Source organism: Numenius arquata, chromosome 26 (genome assembly GCF_964106895.1).
Source record: "Numenius arquata chromosome 26, bNumArq3.hap1.1, whole genome shotgun sequence".
NCBI classification, from domain to species: Eukaryota; Metazoa; Chordata; class Aves; order Charadriiformes; family Scolopacidae; genus Numenius; species Numenius arquata.
The window spans coordinates 511,833-528,855 of record NC_133601.1 but is presented as its reverse complement, the minus strand read 5'-3'; the positions used below and the strand labels follow the sequence as shown (position 1 = coordinate 528,855).

The window sequence follows — 17,023 nt, the reverse complement described above, 5'->3', positions numbered from 1 at the left end:
GCTTTTGATGTCTTACTCCTAAAGCATCAGCTTCCTTCTCGGTTTCCATGGCAGATACTTTTCTGAGCTTGTATCTTCCACAAATATTGCTAATTTATTCTCTCAGTCCCATCTCTGCAAAGACCTGCAGCATGATTCCAAGTGCAATAAGAGGGGTGAAAACCAGGCATATGTTCACATGAGCCTCAGCTCTTGTTTTGGACTCAAGGAGACCGTGCCTCGCAAAAGAAGGGCTCGTTTCCTGCAGCCACAAGATCACGCCGATCTCCTGGCACTATTTTTTGCCCTGCGTGCTCTGCAGCTGTATCACCAATGGGATCCTGGGCTGCGTAGGGAAGAGCGTGGCCAGTAGGTGGAGGGAGGTCATTCTCCCCCTCTACTCTGCACTGGTGAGGCCACAACTGGAATACTGCGTCCAGTTCTGGGCTCCCCAGTTCAAGAGAGACAGGGAACTACTGGAGAGAGTCCAGTGTAGGGCAACAAAGACGATTGAGGGATTGGAGCATCTCCCTTAGGGGGAAAGGCTGAGAGAGCTGGGGCTCTTTAGCCTGCAGAAGAGAAGGCTGAGGGGAGACCTTATTAATGCTTATAAGTATCTAAAGGGTGGGCTGAGGGAGGATGGAGCCTCATTCCAAGAGATGGAACCACTCTTTTCAGTGGTTCCCAGTGCCAGGACAAGGGGCAACGGGCACAAGCTGGAACACAGGAAGTTCCATTTGAATAAGAGGAAAAACTTCTTTCCAGTGAGGGTGCCAGAGCCCTGGAACAGGCTGCCCAGGGAGGGTGTGGAGTCCCCTTCTCTGGAGATCTTCAAGACCCACCTGGATGCAGTCCTGAGTGATGTGCTCTGGGCAACCCTGCTTTGGCAGGGGAGTTGGACTAGATGATCTCTAGAAGGTCCCTTCCAACTCTGACAATTCCGTGATTCCATGGTTCCGTGATCTGTCCAGCGAAGCAAAGTACATTTAACGTTTCGCTCAGGCATTTTTGACAGGCGGGTTCCCCCCCCACAGCGCCCCAGGGAGCACTTTCCATCCGAGCGGGAGGGGACCAGCGACGGTCCCTGCTCCCCCCTCTTCATCTTAACAGGGGTCTGTAAAACACGAGGCTCTTTCACAGGCAGAGACCCAGGAACCAGCCACATCAAAAAGATGCTATTTTCAGGGTGGATTTACCAGCCCTGCAAATGTTGAGCAAACAGCGGCTGATGTGTAATTCTCACAAATTCGGCACGATTTCAGGAAAGTGAGAGGCTTTTAAGTCTTTCTGGCAGGAGGAGAATCACAGGGTTTTGCAAAGTGGCTGTTTATACACTAAAGCATGAAAGAGCTAGCACATACAAAAGAAATTCAGACAAACTTGTAAAAAGTAACCCGCACAATGACAGCGACGCGGAACTGGCGGAAAAAATGTCAGGCACGTGCCGGGAGAGCTCGTGCTGGTACCAACGGTGGGGAGCAAAGTCCCCGCAGCCGCGGGGAAAGCCGGTCCCGGGGCAGGATGTGGTAAATTCGGGGCATCAGCTGCGCCAGGGGTGATTCCCCAGGGCCCAGAGAGGAAAGTGGTCAAACACGGATGTGCAGCCCACTCTCCCTCTCCCTCTCCTACGGATAAAAGCCTGGCAAGTCCTGGCCAGCTGGGAGCTCAGGAGAGCCTGGGTGGAGCTGGGATGGAGCTCCCCAGTCACTCTGGGGAGCAGCAGCTCATGATGAATCCTGTTCTCCTGGCACAAACGCCAGGCACACGGACTCCAGGTGCTCCTGCCTCTGCCCTGGCTCCTGCTGGCCACAGGAGAGGGGGTTTCCAGACACATCGCCCTGCTCTGTCCCGAGGAACAGGAGTTTTAAAGGGAATGTGGCATGACAAGCAACTGGGTGATGTTACTTTGGGTCTGCTCGTCACTGGGGTTGGAGTTCAACTCCACGGCTCTCCTGTAAATGAGGGAAACCCCCTGGGGCTGCTGCTCAGGCCAGCATGGGGACAGAGGCTGTTTCTGGACTTCTTCAGTAAGGATGAGTAATAGGGGTCACCAGCACAACCAGTAAACAAGCAGCTAGTTTCCCAAACAGTGCCTCTGCAGCATCCGGCAGCTTTCGAGCCATTAACCAAAATACACTTATCTCTGGCTCCCCAGAGTCAAGAGACTTTTGAACCCATTGCCATTCTGGGCCAGATTGAGCTGTGCTCAGTCATACCAGATTTCTAAGCCCAGGAGGGTGCTCCAGCGGTCACGGCCAGCCCCTCGCAGGTAGCCATGCCCTGTCCACGTCCTCAGCGAGGGGGAGGCACAGAGTATCTCAGGTTTGAAGGGACCCACAGGGATCATGGAGCCCAACTCCCTGCTCCTCGCAGCACAGCCTCACACTAAGCCCTATGAGTAAGAGCGAGTCCTCCCAGCCCGAGGGCTTGGCGTTGCCTTGGGTGGGGTGGAGAGCACAAACCCTTCTGGAGCAGAGGAACTGCACCGGTGAGCTGGAAATTAAAGGAAAAGGATTCTCGAGGTGGGAGCAGGGCAACAAACTGCCGGGTGCTGCTGCTGCAGTGCCGTGGGCACCATGGGGCAGAAGGATGTCACCTCCTGTCCAGGTCAGAGCATCGCCATGGGCAGCTCTGGGCTGTGACACCCGGGGAAGGTCACCTCAGAGGCCATTATGGATCAGCTGCCTTTGGGAAACCACTTGCCAATTGGAAAATACAGCGTTGTGAGCCCTAAATGTGACCTGTATCACCTGGGACCATCCCATGCCCGGACCCGAGCAGGTTCTGCGGCATTGCTGTGCTCCTGTCTGACCGTGCTGTGCTTCTGTCTGTGAGACACAGAAAGTGCAGGTCTGTGGGCACAGGCTCACAGATAACACCTCTTGCTGGAACTGCAATAGTTCTCACCTGGAATTTTAACTCTTTGTTGTGTTATAGATGGTATATTTGCAATGCAGAGCTTTTCCGTGTGCAACAAAAGGCCAGGAGCGGAGTTTGAGCTGTCCTCGCTCCAAGTCCCGCAGCGATGCTCGAGGTTGTGTGAAGCCCGTTCTGGGCTGGGGCAAAGAAAAAACTGTCCCCGTTGCAGAAACACGGAAAACTTTTCTCCTTGGCTGCCCAGCAGAGGAAAGTTGGCAACTCAACTGTTAAACCGGCCTGTGAGTGCTCAGCGTTGACATCATGGTGATCTCATCACTGTAACTTGAGCTCTCGGCATTTTTCTCCAGACTGCCTTTAAATACCAGCCCCGGCACCAGGCAGCACCCATCCCTCTGACCGGACCCCAGGGCACTCCCGGCAGCTCCCCACATCCATGAAAGCAAAGAGAAGCCACAAGACTCCAGCCATGTCCACCTCCCTGCGAGTCAGCCCCTCGGTCCACGGCTACCGCTTCGACACAGCCCTGCGCAAGAAAGCCGTGGCCAACATCTTTGAAAGCATCAACGAAGAGTCCCTACAGAAACTCTTCAAAAACTCCGGGGACAAGAAGGCGGAGGAAAGAGCCAAGATAATCCTCGCCACCGACCAGGACTTGGAGGAGAAAACGAGGGCGCTAATGGCGCTAAAGCAGAGGCGAAAAGACAAGCTGCTGCAGTTCCTGACATTTCGGAAATACTCCATTAAAGTGCACTGAACCGGCGACGGCAGCAGGAATGGAGGAGAGCATTTCGGGACGGGACTGTTTGTGACCTCCTGCCACACAGGGCTCCGCTGCCCCGAGAGCCGCTGGCAGGATGGGGGACACGAGAGACCGCCCGTGGGACCTCGGACCCTCCACACGGCGTGAACCGCCACGACGACGGCAGCCCCGGCTCCGAGGGCAGCACCGGCAGCATCGCTGCAGACGGCAGCATCGGCAGCCAGAGGCTCCCCGGTGGCCGTGGGACCCAGCCGTGGGGGTCCCCATGCCCAGGCACGACTCGGGACCTCCTGAGGGACTCGGTGTTGACTGACTTCACCTCTGCACTTTGCGAGCCCTCACCAAGCCCTGGGCTGGGAGGGAGGTTCCAGGGACTGATCAGCTTCTGATCACGGATCTCTTTGCATTTGTTAAAATGCCCCAAAGTGCACCGTGGGGGTGCAGCCAGGTCAGCTTCAGGGAATGCACCAGGGACACACTGCCCAACTGTACCTTCTCTTTCTCCAGCTGTATGTGGGCAGTGTAAGCCTGTGTATTACACAGAAGCAGTAATAATGACATATTTCCCTGAATTTACTGTGAAGTTCCTTAATATTTTGTTCACTTCCCATTAACATAAAAAAATCTAAATATTTGTATAGATTTCAATAGAGTACTTCAGAGTAGTTTAGATGAGTACTTCATGGAAATATTTTATGACAATGTTATTATTACATCAACTATAATTTATTGCATATGGCGATCTGAAATTTAATAAATTATGAAGTAAATTTAATTTCTCTTGTCTGAAATGCTCAATTCTCCTGGAGGAGTGGGGTTATACTTTTTTTTTTTGGTCACTTCATAGAGATTCTGTTTCAAGAGCAGGCTGCCCGCAGCTCTCCCCAGCTCCTCGGTGTCGGTTGTTGCCCGGTGCCGGCAGCATCCCCGGCTTCCCCGAGTCCTGCCACCCAGCCCGGGGGCACCGGCTGGACCCTGTGGGGGTTCTGGCATCCTCAGAAAGACCCCACCAAATTTAATTGCAATTGCAACTAACTCAGCTGCTGGTTTCCCCTCTGTAATAACGGAGAATTACATCTTTTGCAATAGTCTAACAGAAAAACAGATTTAGAAAGTGCCCAGTTCTGAGCCCCAGCGAGCGGCGCGGTGCCTCGGGCTCTCGGCATTCCTGCAGAGCCTGGACTTGGCTCCCCATCCTCCAGAGAAACAGAAGTGAGTTATGAACACTTTGGCAGCAGGATTGGGCTCCGTTTTTCTGCAGGTTATGCCGTACTATCATGATAGATTATGTTGAAAATACTTAAAAATAGCCAAGACTAGTTATTTATAAGTCTGTCCTCTAATAACCCGCTGGCTTAGAAAAAAACATTCCCATGACTCTGCTGAGAGCAAGGAAGATAAAACAATTCAGAGGAATGATGGACCAGCTGCAGTTGTTTTGCCTACAGTAAAATCTCCAAATCACCTATCGGGGAATTACCACTTCTCCCGGGAAGGCTGGAGGGAGGGGGGGGTCATGCCTGGGTCGGGATGGACCTTTCCGAAGGGACCTCCAAAGGCCTCTCAGAACTGTCCTCCCCCAGGAAAACCTGTCCCCGTGTGGGATCTGCTCCAGAGGCAGTGGCCACTTTTCCAGCGTTCGCCCTGTCCCGGTGTCCCGCGCCCGGCTCCAGCTTCACCCGCTCATGACACATCCCTGCAAAACCAGCCAGAGTGACACAAAGTGCCTCAAACGGGTTGTTTCCAAAAAAGGCCAAACAGGGCTGTCAAGCGGTCGCCAGCAGACCCAGACACCACCTCATTGCCCCCCCGGCCCCCCACCGCCTCCACCCGCCGCTCCAGGCCTTTGGGATGCAGCTTCTTCCTGCCGCTCCGGTGGATTTTCCCACCAGAGCCATTTCTTGTGTCACAAACACAAAACAGACACCAGCAGCCACCAACCCCCCCTGGGGTGCGTTACGCCCCGGGACCCCGACAGCGCTGGCCGCAGGAGGATGCTCTCAGGACCCCCATCCAGATCCTGCCCACCACCAGGCACAGGTCTGCGCCGGGGGGGACAGTCCCACCCAGGGCTGTAGTCGCCCCATTCCCATGATGGAGACATCCCCGTGCCCGGCCCGTGTCGAGACAGCAGCACCCTGGCTGGGCTACGGTCCCTCCGCTTCCCCGTGGCCACCTCTAGCCCAGCGTTCCCAGCCGTGGGGAGCCCGGTGCATCCTCTGCTGCTTTCTCTCCCGGCAGAAAGCGAGTCGGGGGCAGCCGGGGTTGCGGCAGAACAAAACACCGACCGGCGGCTGCGGCACATCCGAGATTGCCCAGACATTCTGTTCACAGACATTTGCATAACGTGATTGATAAGACCTTGTCACCTGGGGACTTTATAGCCCCGCTTGTCGCATTATATTTAAATTATTGGCCCAAGCGGCATCCCTGATAAATAAAGGTAACTTACAAAAAACTTATGTGTTGGGTTTTTACAGCGGAAAAGGGCAATTTTCCTCTGTTAAAACCCGTGTGCCGTTTTGGCAGGTTTGTGGTGAGCTGCAGCAGGTCTCGCGGTGGGCACGGGATAAATCGCATTTAATTGTTATGAGAGTTGGAGGCACAAACACCCAGCCATCGCAGACCCCTCATGCCCTGGTGCTGCCTCTGCGTCGGGCCGGCGCCGGGGGGTTCGGTGAGGGGGTGCCGGGGCAGAGGGGGAGCGGGGGGGCAGGTCACCGCATTGTGCCGGGCCCTTCCTGAGCGCTCGGTGCCGCGACGCGGTGTCTGTCGGCGCGCGACGCGGTGACGGAGGGTCCGGCCGCGCTGCCGCCCGGCGCGGGGCCCATTGTCAGCCTCCCCACCCAACAAACGGAGGAAAAGCCTGTTCAAGGTATTTCCTCCCTGCAGGAGCCGGGCGTTTCCATTAATTCTTCTCCATGAGTCAAACTGGCTGTACTGGGTGTCCCTCTGTCCCAGCATCCTGAGGAACGTGCGTCCGAACAGCTAATTTTATCTAGTTTTTCTAATGCTCTGCCATAGACGGGAGGAGAGCAGAGCAGAGCGAAGGGGGTGGCTCTGCACCCCCAGCTCGAGTGGCCGTGCCCTGGAGCGCGCTGGGGGGCTCCCACCCGCAGGCAGTTGGGAGAAGCCATGGAAAACCAGGACAGAAAGAAGCAGAAGCCTTTTTCGCACAAGCTCTGGCGTGAAGGTGGGGAGCAGCTCGCAGGGTCCCGGGAAGAAACAGCCCAGAGCACAGGGGGGTCGGTCACAGCAGACAGCACAGAGCCCCCGTGATCTGCCCCCCCATCAAACAGCCGTCCCCAGCTCTCCAAAAAGCTACTCCTGCCACCCTCCTGATGGGAAGCCGGGGCTGGAACAAGCCAACAGTGCGGCTCTGCCAGCCCACGGTGTTTGGGAGCTGGGGACGTTCCCCGGGCTCCGAACACCCAGTTCTGTGACCTTCCATTTTCTGGTGAAAGCAAAGGCACCCAACGGGAGCAGAGTCCGCAGCGGGGACCTCCCCCGGCAGCGTTTGTGTGCGGGGGGACAGGGCGCTCCGGTCAACGGCAACAACAGCTCCCGGGCAAGTTTCCCTTCCACGCCATTGAGCAACGGGGCGAGTTAAAAATTGACCATGGAGCTGAGCCGCACTCCTGTTTTGCCCGGAGGTACAGGCTCTCCTTGGCCAGCGGGCAGCTCGGCTCCCGGGGGGGCACGCAGGGAACCTGGCACCCTCGGGCAAGCACCTGAGCACGAGGTGTCTGCTGGCCCAGGGCAAGGCAAAGCCAGCCCACCCGCCCCGGGACGGCACAAGGGGGGACATGGGAGGCCGGCAGCAGCTCTGCTGGGGGCAACAGGCCATGAGCAGGAGGAAAAAACAGGCTTTTCTGCTTGAACAGAAAAATTTCAGTACGAAGGATGGCTGGTGCCAGAACCAACCGGCTCTGGTGCGGTGCCACCACACGCCACCAGCGCAGGGGAAACCCCCCCCTCCCAGGGGACCATGGCAGGGCACGGGGACAATTAGCCCTGGGACGGAGGTGGCCCAGCCCTGGGATGGAGGTGGCCCAGCCTTGCCCATGGGCAGACGGACCCATCCGGCCTCCCCCAGGCAATTAGGAGGGCAACCGCTGCAGTGCCCGGGGGGGCAACGCTCTGCGAGCCCCCGCAGAGGCATCGGCACAGGGCTGGACCACAGGCATGGATGAAGCATACTTCATCTGGGGCTGCCCAAGGAAAACCTGGGCTATAAAGCATGTTAAATGTGAGTGAAGAGCTATAAAGCGGTGGGTTACGATGGTTTCCACGGAAAAGAGCTGGTTTGGGGTTTCAGAGCACGAATGCCTCACATGCAGGAAAATGATGCTACAGTGTCACTTTGAAGTGATAGATAAGGGTATTTATGAGAAGAAAAGCCTCCGAAACACCGCAGCCAACAGGAGATGGCACAGTTGCCGTATATCTTTGCTAAAAAATAAAAAGCTATGACCAGAATGTTAATTCACAGCCCTGAAAAAAACCCTTATTTCCATTGGGCTGGACACTGAATTGGTGCTCGTGGCACGGCACGTGGATGCTCCCCGCTTCGGTAAGCAGTGAAGTCATCCCCCTCCAACAGCACGCACTCCAGAAGCCACCGCTTCCATGAGATGTCATTTCTAAAGCATTGAAACCTAAATGCCATCTTGTACAGGATTAATTACTCCATGGTGTTAATCTGCACCTCTGCTCTGCACAGGGGGGCTCATGAGGGCTCTCCAGGCAGGCACAGAGCGGCTTGGAGCTGGGAGGGCTGGCAAAGAAGTGGCTCCCTCACAAGCCAAGAGGTTTTTATGGTGCACGGCTCCCCGGAGGGCAGGGGGGTCCGGGCAGTGAATCAGAACTGAGCCAGCGAGTCATCACCTCGACTCCGGCTCCTCCGGCGCCCACACACAGGGAGCATCATCATCATCGCGAGTGGAGGCTCCGGCATCCTCCTCCCTGGAAAACCCGCTTCCTCTGAATGACGGAGCTCGGCACAGGGCTGGGGGGGCTGACTCACACCAAAGCCACTGGGTTGCAAAACACCCGGGTGGGAACAGCGTGGAGCAGCCCCTGGCACTGCCTGCGCAGCGGGTCCTGCCTCCCCCTGCCTCCCGCCCACTGGTGCCGCACCAGGGGGTAGGATCCCACCACTCTGGGGGAAGATGTTCCCCATGGTTGCAAGAAACTCTGTGAATGCTCAGAAGAGGCTGAGAGAGTGCAGGAGTGAAGCTTTTCAGGGGCAACAGAGAAGGTCCCCGTGCCTGCACACCCCAAGGCACAACCTGTCCCGGGGCTGGCCCGAGGGTGGGGGTTCAGTGGTGCTTGGGGTCCCTTGGCTACCCCAGCCCCACACTGACCAGTCTGTCCTGATGCCAGCAGCCACAGATGTCCCACATGCTTGGGGTAGCAGAGATGCACCGGGGTCTCCCCCGAGGAGGGGATGCAGGCACCGGCTCCGTGCTCCAGAGCCCTGGAGCAGGAGCAGGTCCCGGCACCCCATGGCCAGCTCTCATGGTGCTGCGGTCCCAGGAGGGCTCAGTCCCCCAAGGCACACGGCACCCTCCCGGGGAGCACACTCAAGCAGGCACTGGCACCAGTTTTTATTTTTTTATATGCCCATGCAGAAGAAAAGGTGGTTTTCCATTGTCTTTGCAAAGGAAAGGTGCTTTTATGTCTCAAGGAAGTAGACAAAAACTGGCATACAAACATCTCACAATGCCTTGACACAACTCAAGGTACTTTCCTCACCTGCTGCTGTTTCTGCTTGACATTGTAAAATCAAAAGGAAAGAGAAAATTGTCAAATTATACTTCCCAGATTGGACATGTTCTCCAACTGCACTTTTATTTAAAATTCACCTGCCATCCTAAATTGTAAAAACATTCTAATCCAGACACATTTTTTCTCTCTCTCTCTCCAAACCATAAAGTACGAGACACAATTTATCATTTCACGAATGTGCTGGTGCGGCATCAGACCCGCTGCCTCTGCCAAACTTTTTGGGAGGCTCTGATTTACACCCAGCCACCCTCGCCCCAGTGTCTCTTTCTGAGCCCATTTGCAGCATGACGGCACAGGGGTGCAGAGGGTTCAAGGACAAACCTACAACTCAAAGGCACATCAAAGTCTTGACCTGAGTGAAGTCCATGGAAAAAATCCAAGCGACTTGAAGGATTCTGTGCAGAAGTAAAAACCTTGACTATATTCTGCAGAAAGTACTGCCAAACATATGCTGCCTTTATCCCGATTCTAACAATAAGCCTCTTCCTAAGTTCTGAGTGCTTTAGCTGCAATAAAAACTATGCAAAAATACATTAAGATGGTGGAGTGGCATTTATCAAAGTCAAGGACCAGTTTTTCCTTGGCTAACTGGCCAAAAAAAATAAAATAGCTTTTTTTTTTTTTAAAAAAAAAAAGTGAATAAAACATTATCTGCCTTCTGAAATCCTTTATCTGCAGGTCTGATAGAAAAAAATGACTTGTGTTGCCTTGAACCAGCCCCTCGAGATCCTTACAGACAAAGCCACACAGACCCGTCTCCTCCTGCTGTAGCACGGCGGGTCCCTCCCTGTTTCGCTGTTTGTGGCTGGTGCCCCCCATCCCATTCCCAGCCCCACTGCTTTGCCGCGGCGCCGTGGGTCACCGCTGGCTCGCGCTCTGCTGGGAAGGTGTCCCATGAAGCTACAGCAGCAGAGCAATTAATACTCAGATTGGGGCATTGAGGGGATGCGGGAGGTTCGTTCCGCCTCAGCGAGACCCCGGTGCAGCCGGGCTCTGCGTGGCCGTGCACCACCCGGACCCGGGACCCGGCTCCTGCAGGCTGGCACGGGTTTCACTGGCCACTGGCCACCAAGTAGGGACAGCCAGTGCCTGGACTGTGAGGGCCGTTGGCAGCCAGGGACAAGTGCGGGAATGGCTTTGGAGGGCTGAGGGGGGGCTCGACAGGCTCCTTCCCCCCCATGCTGTGGGTGGGAGCAGGTCAGTCTATGGCATGAAAACCTCTGCAGCAGAGGGCATGCCGCCCCCGCTCCTCTGCACGAGGGTCTCTGCAGCGGGGAGACCCCCAGTTTCCAGCAGTTCATCCCTGTCCGTGCCCCCCCACACACCCAGCCCCAGCGCCCCCCTCCCGGCAGTGCAGCCAGGCACCTCCCTCGCTCCCAGGAGCCCTTTACATGCTTGATTGCCGGGCTTACAGTTCTCCATAAGTAAATAAATTAGGTATAATTTAATATTTGATTGTAAGATTTACTGTTCTATTCTTTACAGCTTCTCAGGTGGATGCCCAATAATTGAGCTAAATGAAGAGCTCCATTAATCCCCAGCTGCGGCGGGCAGCAAGCGGCAGCACCAGCTCGGCAAACCCTCCACCAGCCCCAGCCCCATCCCAGTCCCTGGCCGGGGGGACGAGGAAGCTGCTCTTCCTGGCCTTAATGGGGGAATTATTGCTCTTTGCCTGTAATTAATGCCCCCGCCCCGTCCCAGGGCAGAGCAGAGTCCAGAGTCGCTGCGCAGAAACCCGGGTTATTTTGGCACAAAACCCAGGGGTGATCCAAGGTCGGCTGCCACGGACTGAAATTTAACCTCGCTGTTACTTTGGAGACCCTTTCGCTGTGAATAATGTAAACAGCTTTAATATCTTATAAAAAATAAAGTCAAGTATTTGAACCTGAAACAGTGTCCCGGTGTATTTTACCGGGTCCCCAGCGCTGCACCGTGCCGCACACCCCCGAGCCAGGCTGACAGGACGGGTTTGAGCCCCCGCTGCTTTCGGTGATGCATTGGCAGCTTTTGCTTACTACAACGTCTAAAATTTGATCCTTTTGTGCGCTTCCTTAGGTGAAATGCTCCTCTCGGCTCTCTAATCATGTTAATCTTTGTTGCAACACCATTCCCTGCGACCCCTTGTGCAGCCTGTTTGGGTCCTTCCTCGGAAAGGGTTCGAACGGGGACCTTCACTCTGATTTCTCAAAGTGCCGTCCCCCGGGGGCTGTTTTCGCAGCCTGGTCTCTTCCCACGCAGCCCCAGGTAAAAGTCCGCAGGTACCGGTGCCAGGGGCAGGCTAATAAAACAACTCCAGCTGTGTGCTTGTTTTTTCAGAGTTTGGCTGCTTGAGTTTATTGAGTCCCAAACGCCGCCAGCGTCGCTTTCTGCCAATTCCCAGCTCTTGCTGGGGAGGGACGGGCAGGACCCCCATGTCCTGCAGAGCCCCCCATGGGATGGACAGGACCCCTGTGCCCTGCAGACCCCCCCACAGGACAGGCAGGATCCCCATGTCCTGCAGACCCCCCCCACAGGACAGGCAGGAGCCCCTTGCCCAGCAGACCGTTTCACAGGGCAGACAGGATCCCCGTGTCCTGCAGAGCCCCCCATGGGACAGGCAGGAGCCCCATGTCCTGCAGAACCCCCCACGGGATGGACAGGACACCCATGTCCTGCAGACCCTCCCGTGAGATCCTTGGCCCCAGGAGAGCCACGGCCGGGGCTCTGTGCCATCTTCACCCCACTGGCACCAGCCCCTTCGCCTCCCCACCACAACCCTTGTGACTGAGCTGTTGCAGTGATCTTTCTCAGAAACATTTAATCTACCCAAACAAGCCTTCTTGGAAGATAATTCCCTTGCTCTGCTGCTGACTGAGCTTTGACTCAAACCGAAATTATCTTTAGCTGAGGAAAACACCTCTGGGTCTGGACTGGCCTGGGCTCACCCTTCCACACCCCTCACACAGGCAAAGTCCCACCACCCCGAGCGAGAATTCAGATTAAACATCAGCTGAGTGACGAGAGCTGCGGAGCACAACAGCGCCTGGGCAGCAATTCCACATTTCCACATCACTTATATCACTTATCAGTCACAGTATTTACGTGAAGCAGGAGCACGGTGCACAAACGCCTCTAAGCCCGTCCCTGTGGGCTCCTCCAGCCCCTGCCAGCACCATGGGAGCCCACCACGGGGCAGCCCATGGCCGGAGAGCGGGACTCGGATGCTCAGGCCACCAGGATCTCCGCACCCACGCGGCCCTCGCTTTCTGTGGCAATTGTTTTTCAAGCTGCTGTAAACACACAACAAAAACATCAGCTTAAATCTTTCCCCCGCCACAGGAGACATTTAAAACTGAAAATACTTTTTGCATGTGAATGGTGTGCTAAGTCAGAGCGTCCCAAGTCCCCTGCTGTAAACACTGATCATGGAAAGGTCCCAGAAATAGCTGCCCCTGAATCCCATTGGCGTCCCAGCCCCTTCAGCCTGCAGAGGAAACGGCTTGCTCTGCTGCTAGATCACTTCACGGGGCTTTGACCTTCCTTTGATACTCAAAAACTGCTTCAGTGGGATAAATCTTGGTTTGAGAACTCATTAACATTTTCCCCTGAATTTGTGCTCCCAGCGCAGCCCACACCGCCCTCTGAGGAGGGGAAAGGCTGCCGGCATCTCCTGGGTGGCTGCTGGGGACGGCGCTGCCGGCAAACGCGGGTCACCTTGGGATAACCCGGGAAACCCCTGCACCAGGGCCATGGCTGCTTCCCACAGCCCCCAGCGGAGTTCTGATATTCTATCAGGAGACCAGTCTGGGAGCTGGGAATGCTCTGCCGGCACCAGCCGTGCGGCGAATACGGGCAACGTGCTGCTGGCAGGATGGCCATCAGCCTGCGGCTGCCATCACCGTCCCGCTGCCCGTGCTCCGGGGGCCACCCGAAACCTGGAGGTTTCTCTGGTCAGTTTGGGGGAGCACCTACAGCTCCACCTGCCTCGCACCCTCTCATCGGAGCTTGTAATTCCAGTTTGGGGTCTGGGGCCAAGCCTAAATCCAGGATTAGATCCTGACATTTTGCTGTCCCTTCCCTAACAAATTTCTAATAATAGTCATTTGAGATTTTAAACCTTGAGCATGGGTGGTCCACACTTCTCTGTAGGACTGGAGAAGGCCCTGGGGCTCTGGAAGCGCAGCCAAAGGCAGGACAGAGGGAGCGTGAAAGCAGTGACTCCTTTCCGTATCAAAAGTGCTATTTGAAAGTATTTGCTTTGGCTTTTGCTTTTTCTGCTTGTGCTGCCGTGCAGAGCCCCTGTGGACGCACCCCGAGTGCTGCGACGGGCGTTTGAGGATTCCCCCTTCCTTCCCGTTGGGCAGTTTTTTCCTTTTCTACCAAAACCAGCTCTTTGGGCAAGCTGGAAATAGCTTTTTTACAGCTTGCGCCGGTGCCGCCCTCCTGTGGCTGGAGAACTGCTCGAGCTGGAATAAAAACGGCTTAAAAATCAGATGTTGTAACACAACCAAGAAGCTAAAACCTACAGTCATGGCCTTTGCTCTGGCAACACGAAACACTCCAGCAGCTCAGAGCAAAGCCCAGCAGAGGCTCCCAGGCCGACGGGGGTTTATCCTCAGTTATTGTTATGGTCTCCTAGCTCAGGAACGTGATGCTGCTGCAGAGGGTGGAGAGAAAGGGAATGCCGGTGGGACACGGACTGCTCTGCTGCCGGCACAACACGCCATCCCGGGGCTGCACTCACTGCTCTGCTTTGGAAATGCTCGAGTAGAAACAAACCTTAATTTAAAAAGTCCCTCGAATAGCGTTTCCCAGGCTGCGTTTGATTCAGCCTGCAGCCACCACAGTGATGAGCTGTGAGGTCTCAGCCTCGCACATGGGCACTGCCGCCCTGTCCCCGCTGGAGGGGATGGATCCCAGAGACAACAAAAGAACAGAAGAACCAGTGCCGCGGTGCCAAGCTGGGCTGATTACTCACCTGGAGACCTGCCACGAGCGCTGGCAACCCGAGCACAAACACAACTCGTTTGCTGGGCAGGAGGGAAGGAGAACCTGGTGATGAGCTGAGCTGCCAGCGCTGCCCTCACTCTGCCTCACTCCCCACCCAGCGCCTGCCCCGAGACCCCCTCTGGGGGGCTTTGCAAGGCTGGAGGCAGCAGGATGCTCCTCATGGAGCAGCACACTGTACCGGGCAGGGCTGAGCTCCCCCAGCTCCCCGGGGAAATGCATGGCCTGGAGGAGGCATCTCCCACGGACAAACCCCCTCCTGCATCGGGGTGCGGGCAGCATCCAGGGGTGAGGGGATTCCTCTGCTCCAGCACCCAGCAAAGGCACCAGCTGCAGTTGGAGCCAGTGTTTGAAAACCACTGCCATGTCCTCGGGAGGAAAGCCCTGAGACGTCTGTGCTCGGTGCTCGAATAACAGTTTGCCTTCGGAGATGGGAGGAAGCAGTTCTCTCCAGTCCATGAAAACCTGCAGCTGCAGAGCCCGTCGCCTTGCGAGGCAGCAGACCCCGCTGGGCTCAGCGGCATCCGCTCCACCATTCATCACAGGCTGCTACTCTAACTTCATCAAAAACCATATCTGCTAGTGGCACGGACGATTTCCAAATTACTTTGGGCCAGAAAACACCAGAGTAAGGTGGGTATGACCAGCCTGGGCATGCTTACTGGTCCCACCAACTCCCACCAAAGGGCTACTGGCTCTGTAAAGTCCATCCACACCAAAAGGTTTCCAGGAGAAGGGTTTTGGGATAAACGCTTCAGCCCAGTGACTCACCACCTTCCGCAACACATTCCAGGTTTCCTACTCGTGCTATGGCAACAGCACATGCAAGACATTCTTGCCAGGTGTTTCACACCATAACCCTCTGCTGGAGCAGCTCCAGTCGCTGAAGAGACCGGGCACGGCACAGAAACCCCCCTCTGGGGGTGCCCCAGCGACCCACGGCTGCAGACACGGCTTTGGAGCAACGCACGGCTGCACCAAACGCTTTGCAAAGACTCTGGTGAGATGCAGGGACAAACGCTGCTGCCGCTCCCTGGGCATTGGTCCGAGGCTCCCGGTGAGGTGGCTTTGGGCTGTGGGACCAGAACGGCCGGAGGGGAGGGCAGAGCGGGCCAGGAGCCCAGGGCAGGGCAGGGAGAGCGGCTCCGTGGCCACCGTGGAAGAGCCACCTCCAGCCCTGCTCCAGCACGACACCCACATCCTGCGACATGGGAGCAAAACCGGCATTTCACAGACTCCGCATCTCACAAAACAGCCAAAAAAAGCTCTCCAGCAAAGCGGGTGACTGACGAAGGCAGTGACACAGGTGGGGTGTTGCGTGAACCTAAAAAACCAAAATATACAGGCAAACGCTCAGTCAGCCAATAACCTGGCACAGGAACTCTCCCTTTGCATTCCTAAGGAAGGAGACACAGACCCTTTCTTTCCTAATAACCCTTTTGATTTCTTCTAAAACATTTGTGACACCAATGTGGCCATAAAGCAGCGACACACACCTGAAGGCAGCGACAGCCCGGGAACACTGGGAGCCGGGCACATCACAGCACGCTCCAGTCTCTGCAGCGGAGGGCAACTCATCCCATCACTTATCCCGTCTCACACGTCTCTGCGATGCCCGGGTTCATTGCCTGCCCCACAATCCCGATGCCCAGCCACCAGCCCGCTTCGATGCCGCGTATGGTCCCTCGGTGCGAACACCTTCCCCACCTTCCACGGGCTGAAGGCACCGCGCTCTGCAGCAAACGCTGCTGGAAGCCACAAAAATCACACAACTGCTCCCCAGGAAGGTGCACGTTTTATGAGCATTGTAAACTGGAAGGGACGCGCCTTTGCACCAACAAAATCCTGCGCAGGTTCAGAATTAAAAGCCCCCTCGTTTCACTTAAAGGGACACGTCAAAGCCTCCCTTAATTGTGATAAATCCCAGTCTTTCATCTGAGAAGGTGACATTTCATGGCAAATAAGCCCAAGAAATTGAGTGGAACAAGGAAGAGGTTCCTGTTTCATAAGTGGTTTCCTATAATGAACAAAGCTCAGCATGAAAACAGTAGGCTGCATGGCTGGTGCTCAGGGTTTTTAGGTCTTTGTTGATCCCAGGCAGGCAGATGGAATTCATCACAAGGAGCTAATCAGGGACACTGAGACCTACTTGCATTTACGGGGAGAAAATCTCAGTTTGGGGAGTCATTAGAAACCTGCCTTTCATCAGCACATTTCCTGCAAATTCACAGACCCTTTCCCAGCCCAACCACTCTGCTGGGGCTGGTGGTGGCCACCAAGAGGAGTGGGATGGGAGCTGTGCACAGGGGGCAATCAACCTGGGTCCGTCCCTCCTGCCCCTGGGAAAAGAGGAGGTTCATCCCCCCAGCAGTCGGGGGGGTGCAGGGCTTGGGGAGAAGGCCAAGAGCAGTCAAGAAACTTGGCCTTTAACCCATCTGCACTGCACCGGTCCCCCCGGGGCAGACACTTCCCCGGGATCCTCTGGTTCAGGGGTCAGGCTGAAAACGCCTTTTCTTCCCTTGAGAAGGGAACAAGCCCTGGATAAGCACCGGGACCCCCCCCGCCCTCCCAGCTGGATGCACACCGGGACCCCCGCCACCCTCACCGCTCTCCAGCCAAGGGGCTGCC

At 55.9% G+C, this 17,023-nt stretch overlaps 1 protein-coding gene across 1 annotated transcript; it reads left to right on the top strand.

Annotated features, from left to right (window-relative positions):
• Positions 1-3,292: 3,292 nt before the first annotated feature.
• Positions 3,293-3,613, top strand: TCIM (transcriptional and immune response regulator). Its single transcript, XM_074164272.1, has one exon. The coding sequence runs from the start codon at positions 3,293-3,295 to the stop codon at positions 3,611-3,613; it is 321 nt and encodes a 106-aa protein (XP_074020373.1).
• The last annotated feature ends 13,410 nt before the right edge of the window (positions 3,614-17,023 follow it).

Coding starts and splice junctions, on each gene's coding strand:
- TCIM (XM_074164272.1), top strand. CDS start 3,293: ATGAAAGCAAAGAGAAGCCACAAGACTCCAGCCATGTCCACCTCCCTG.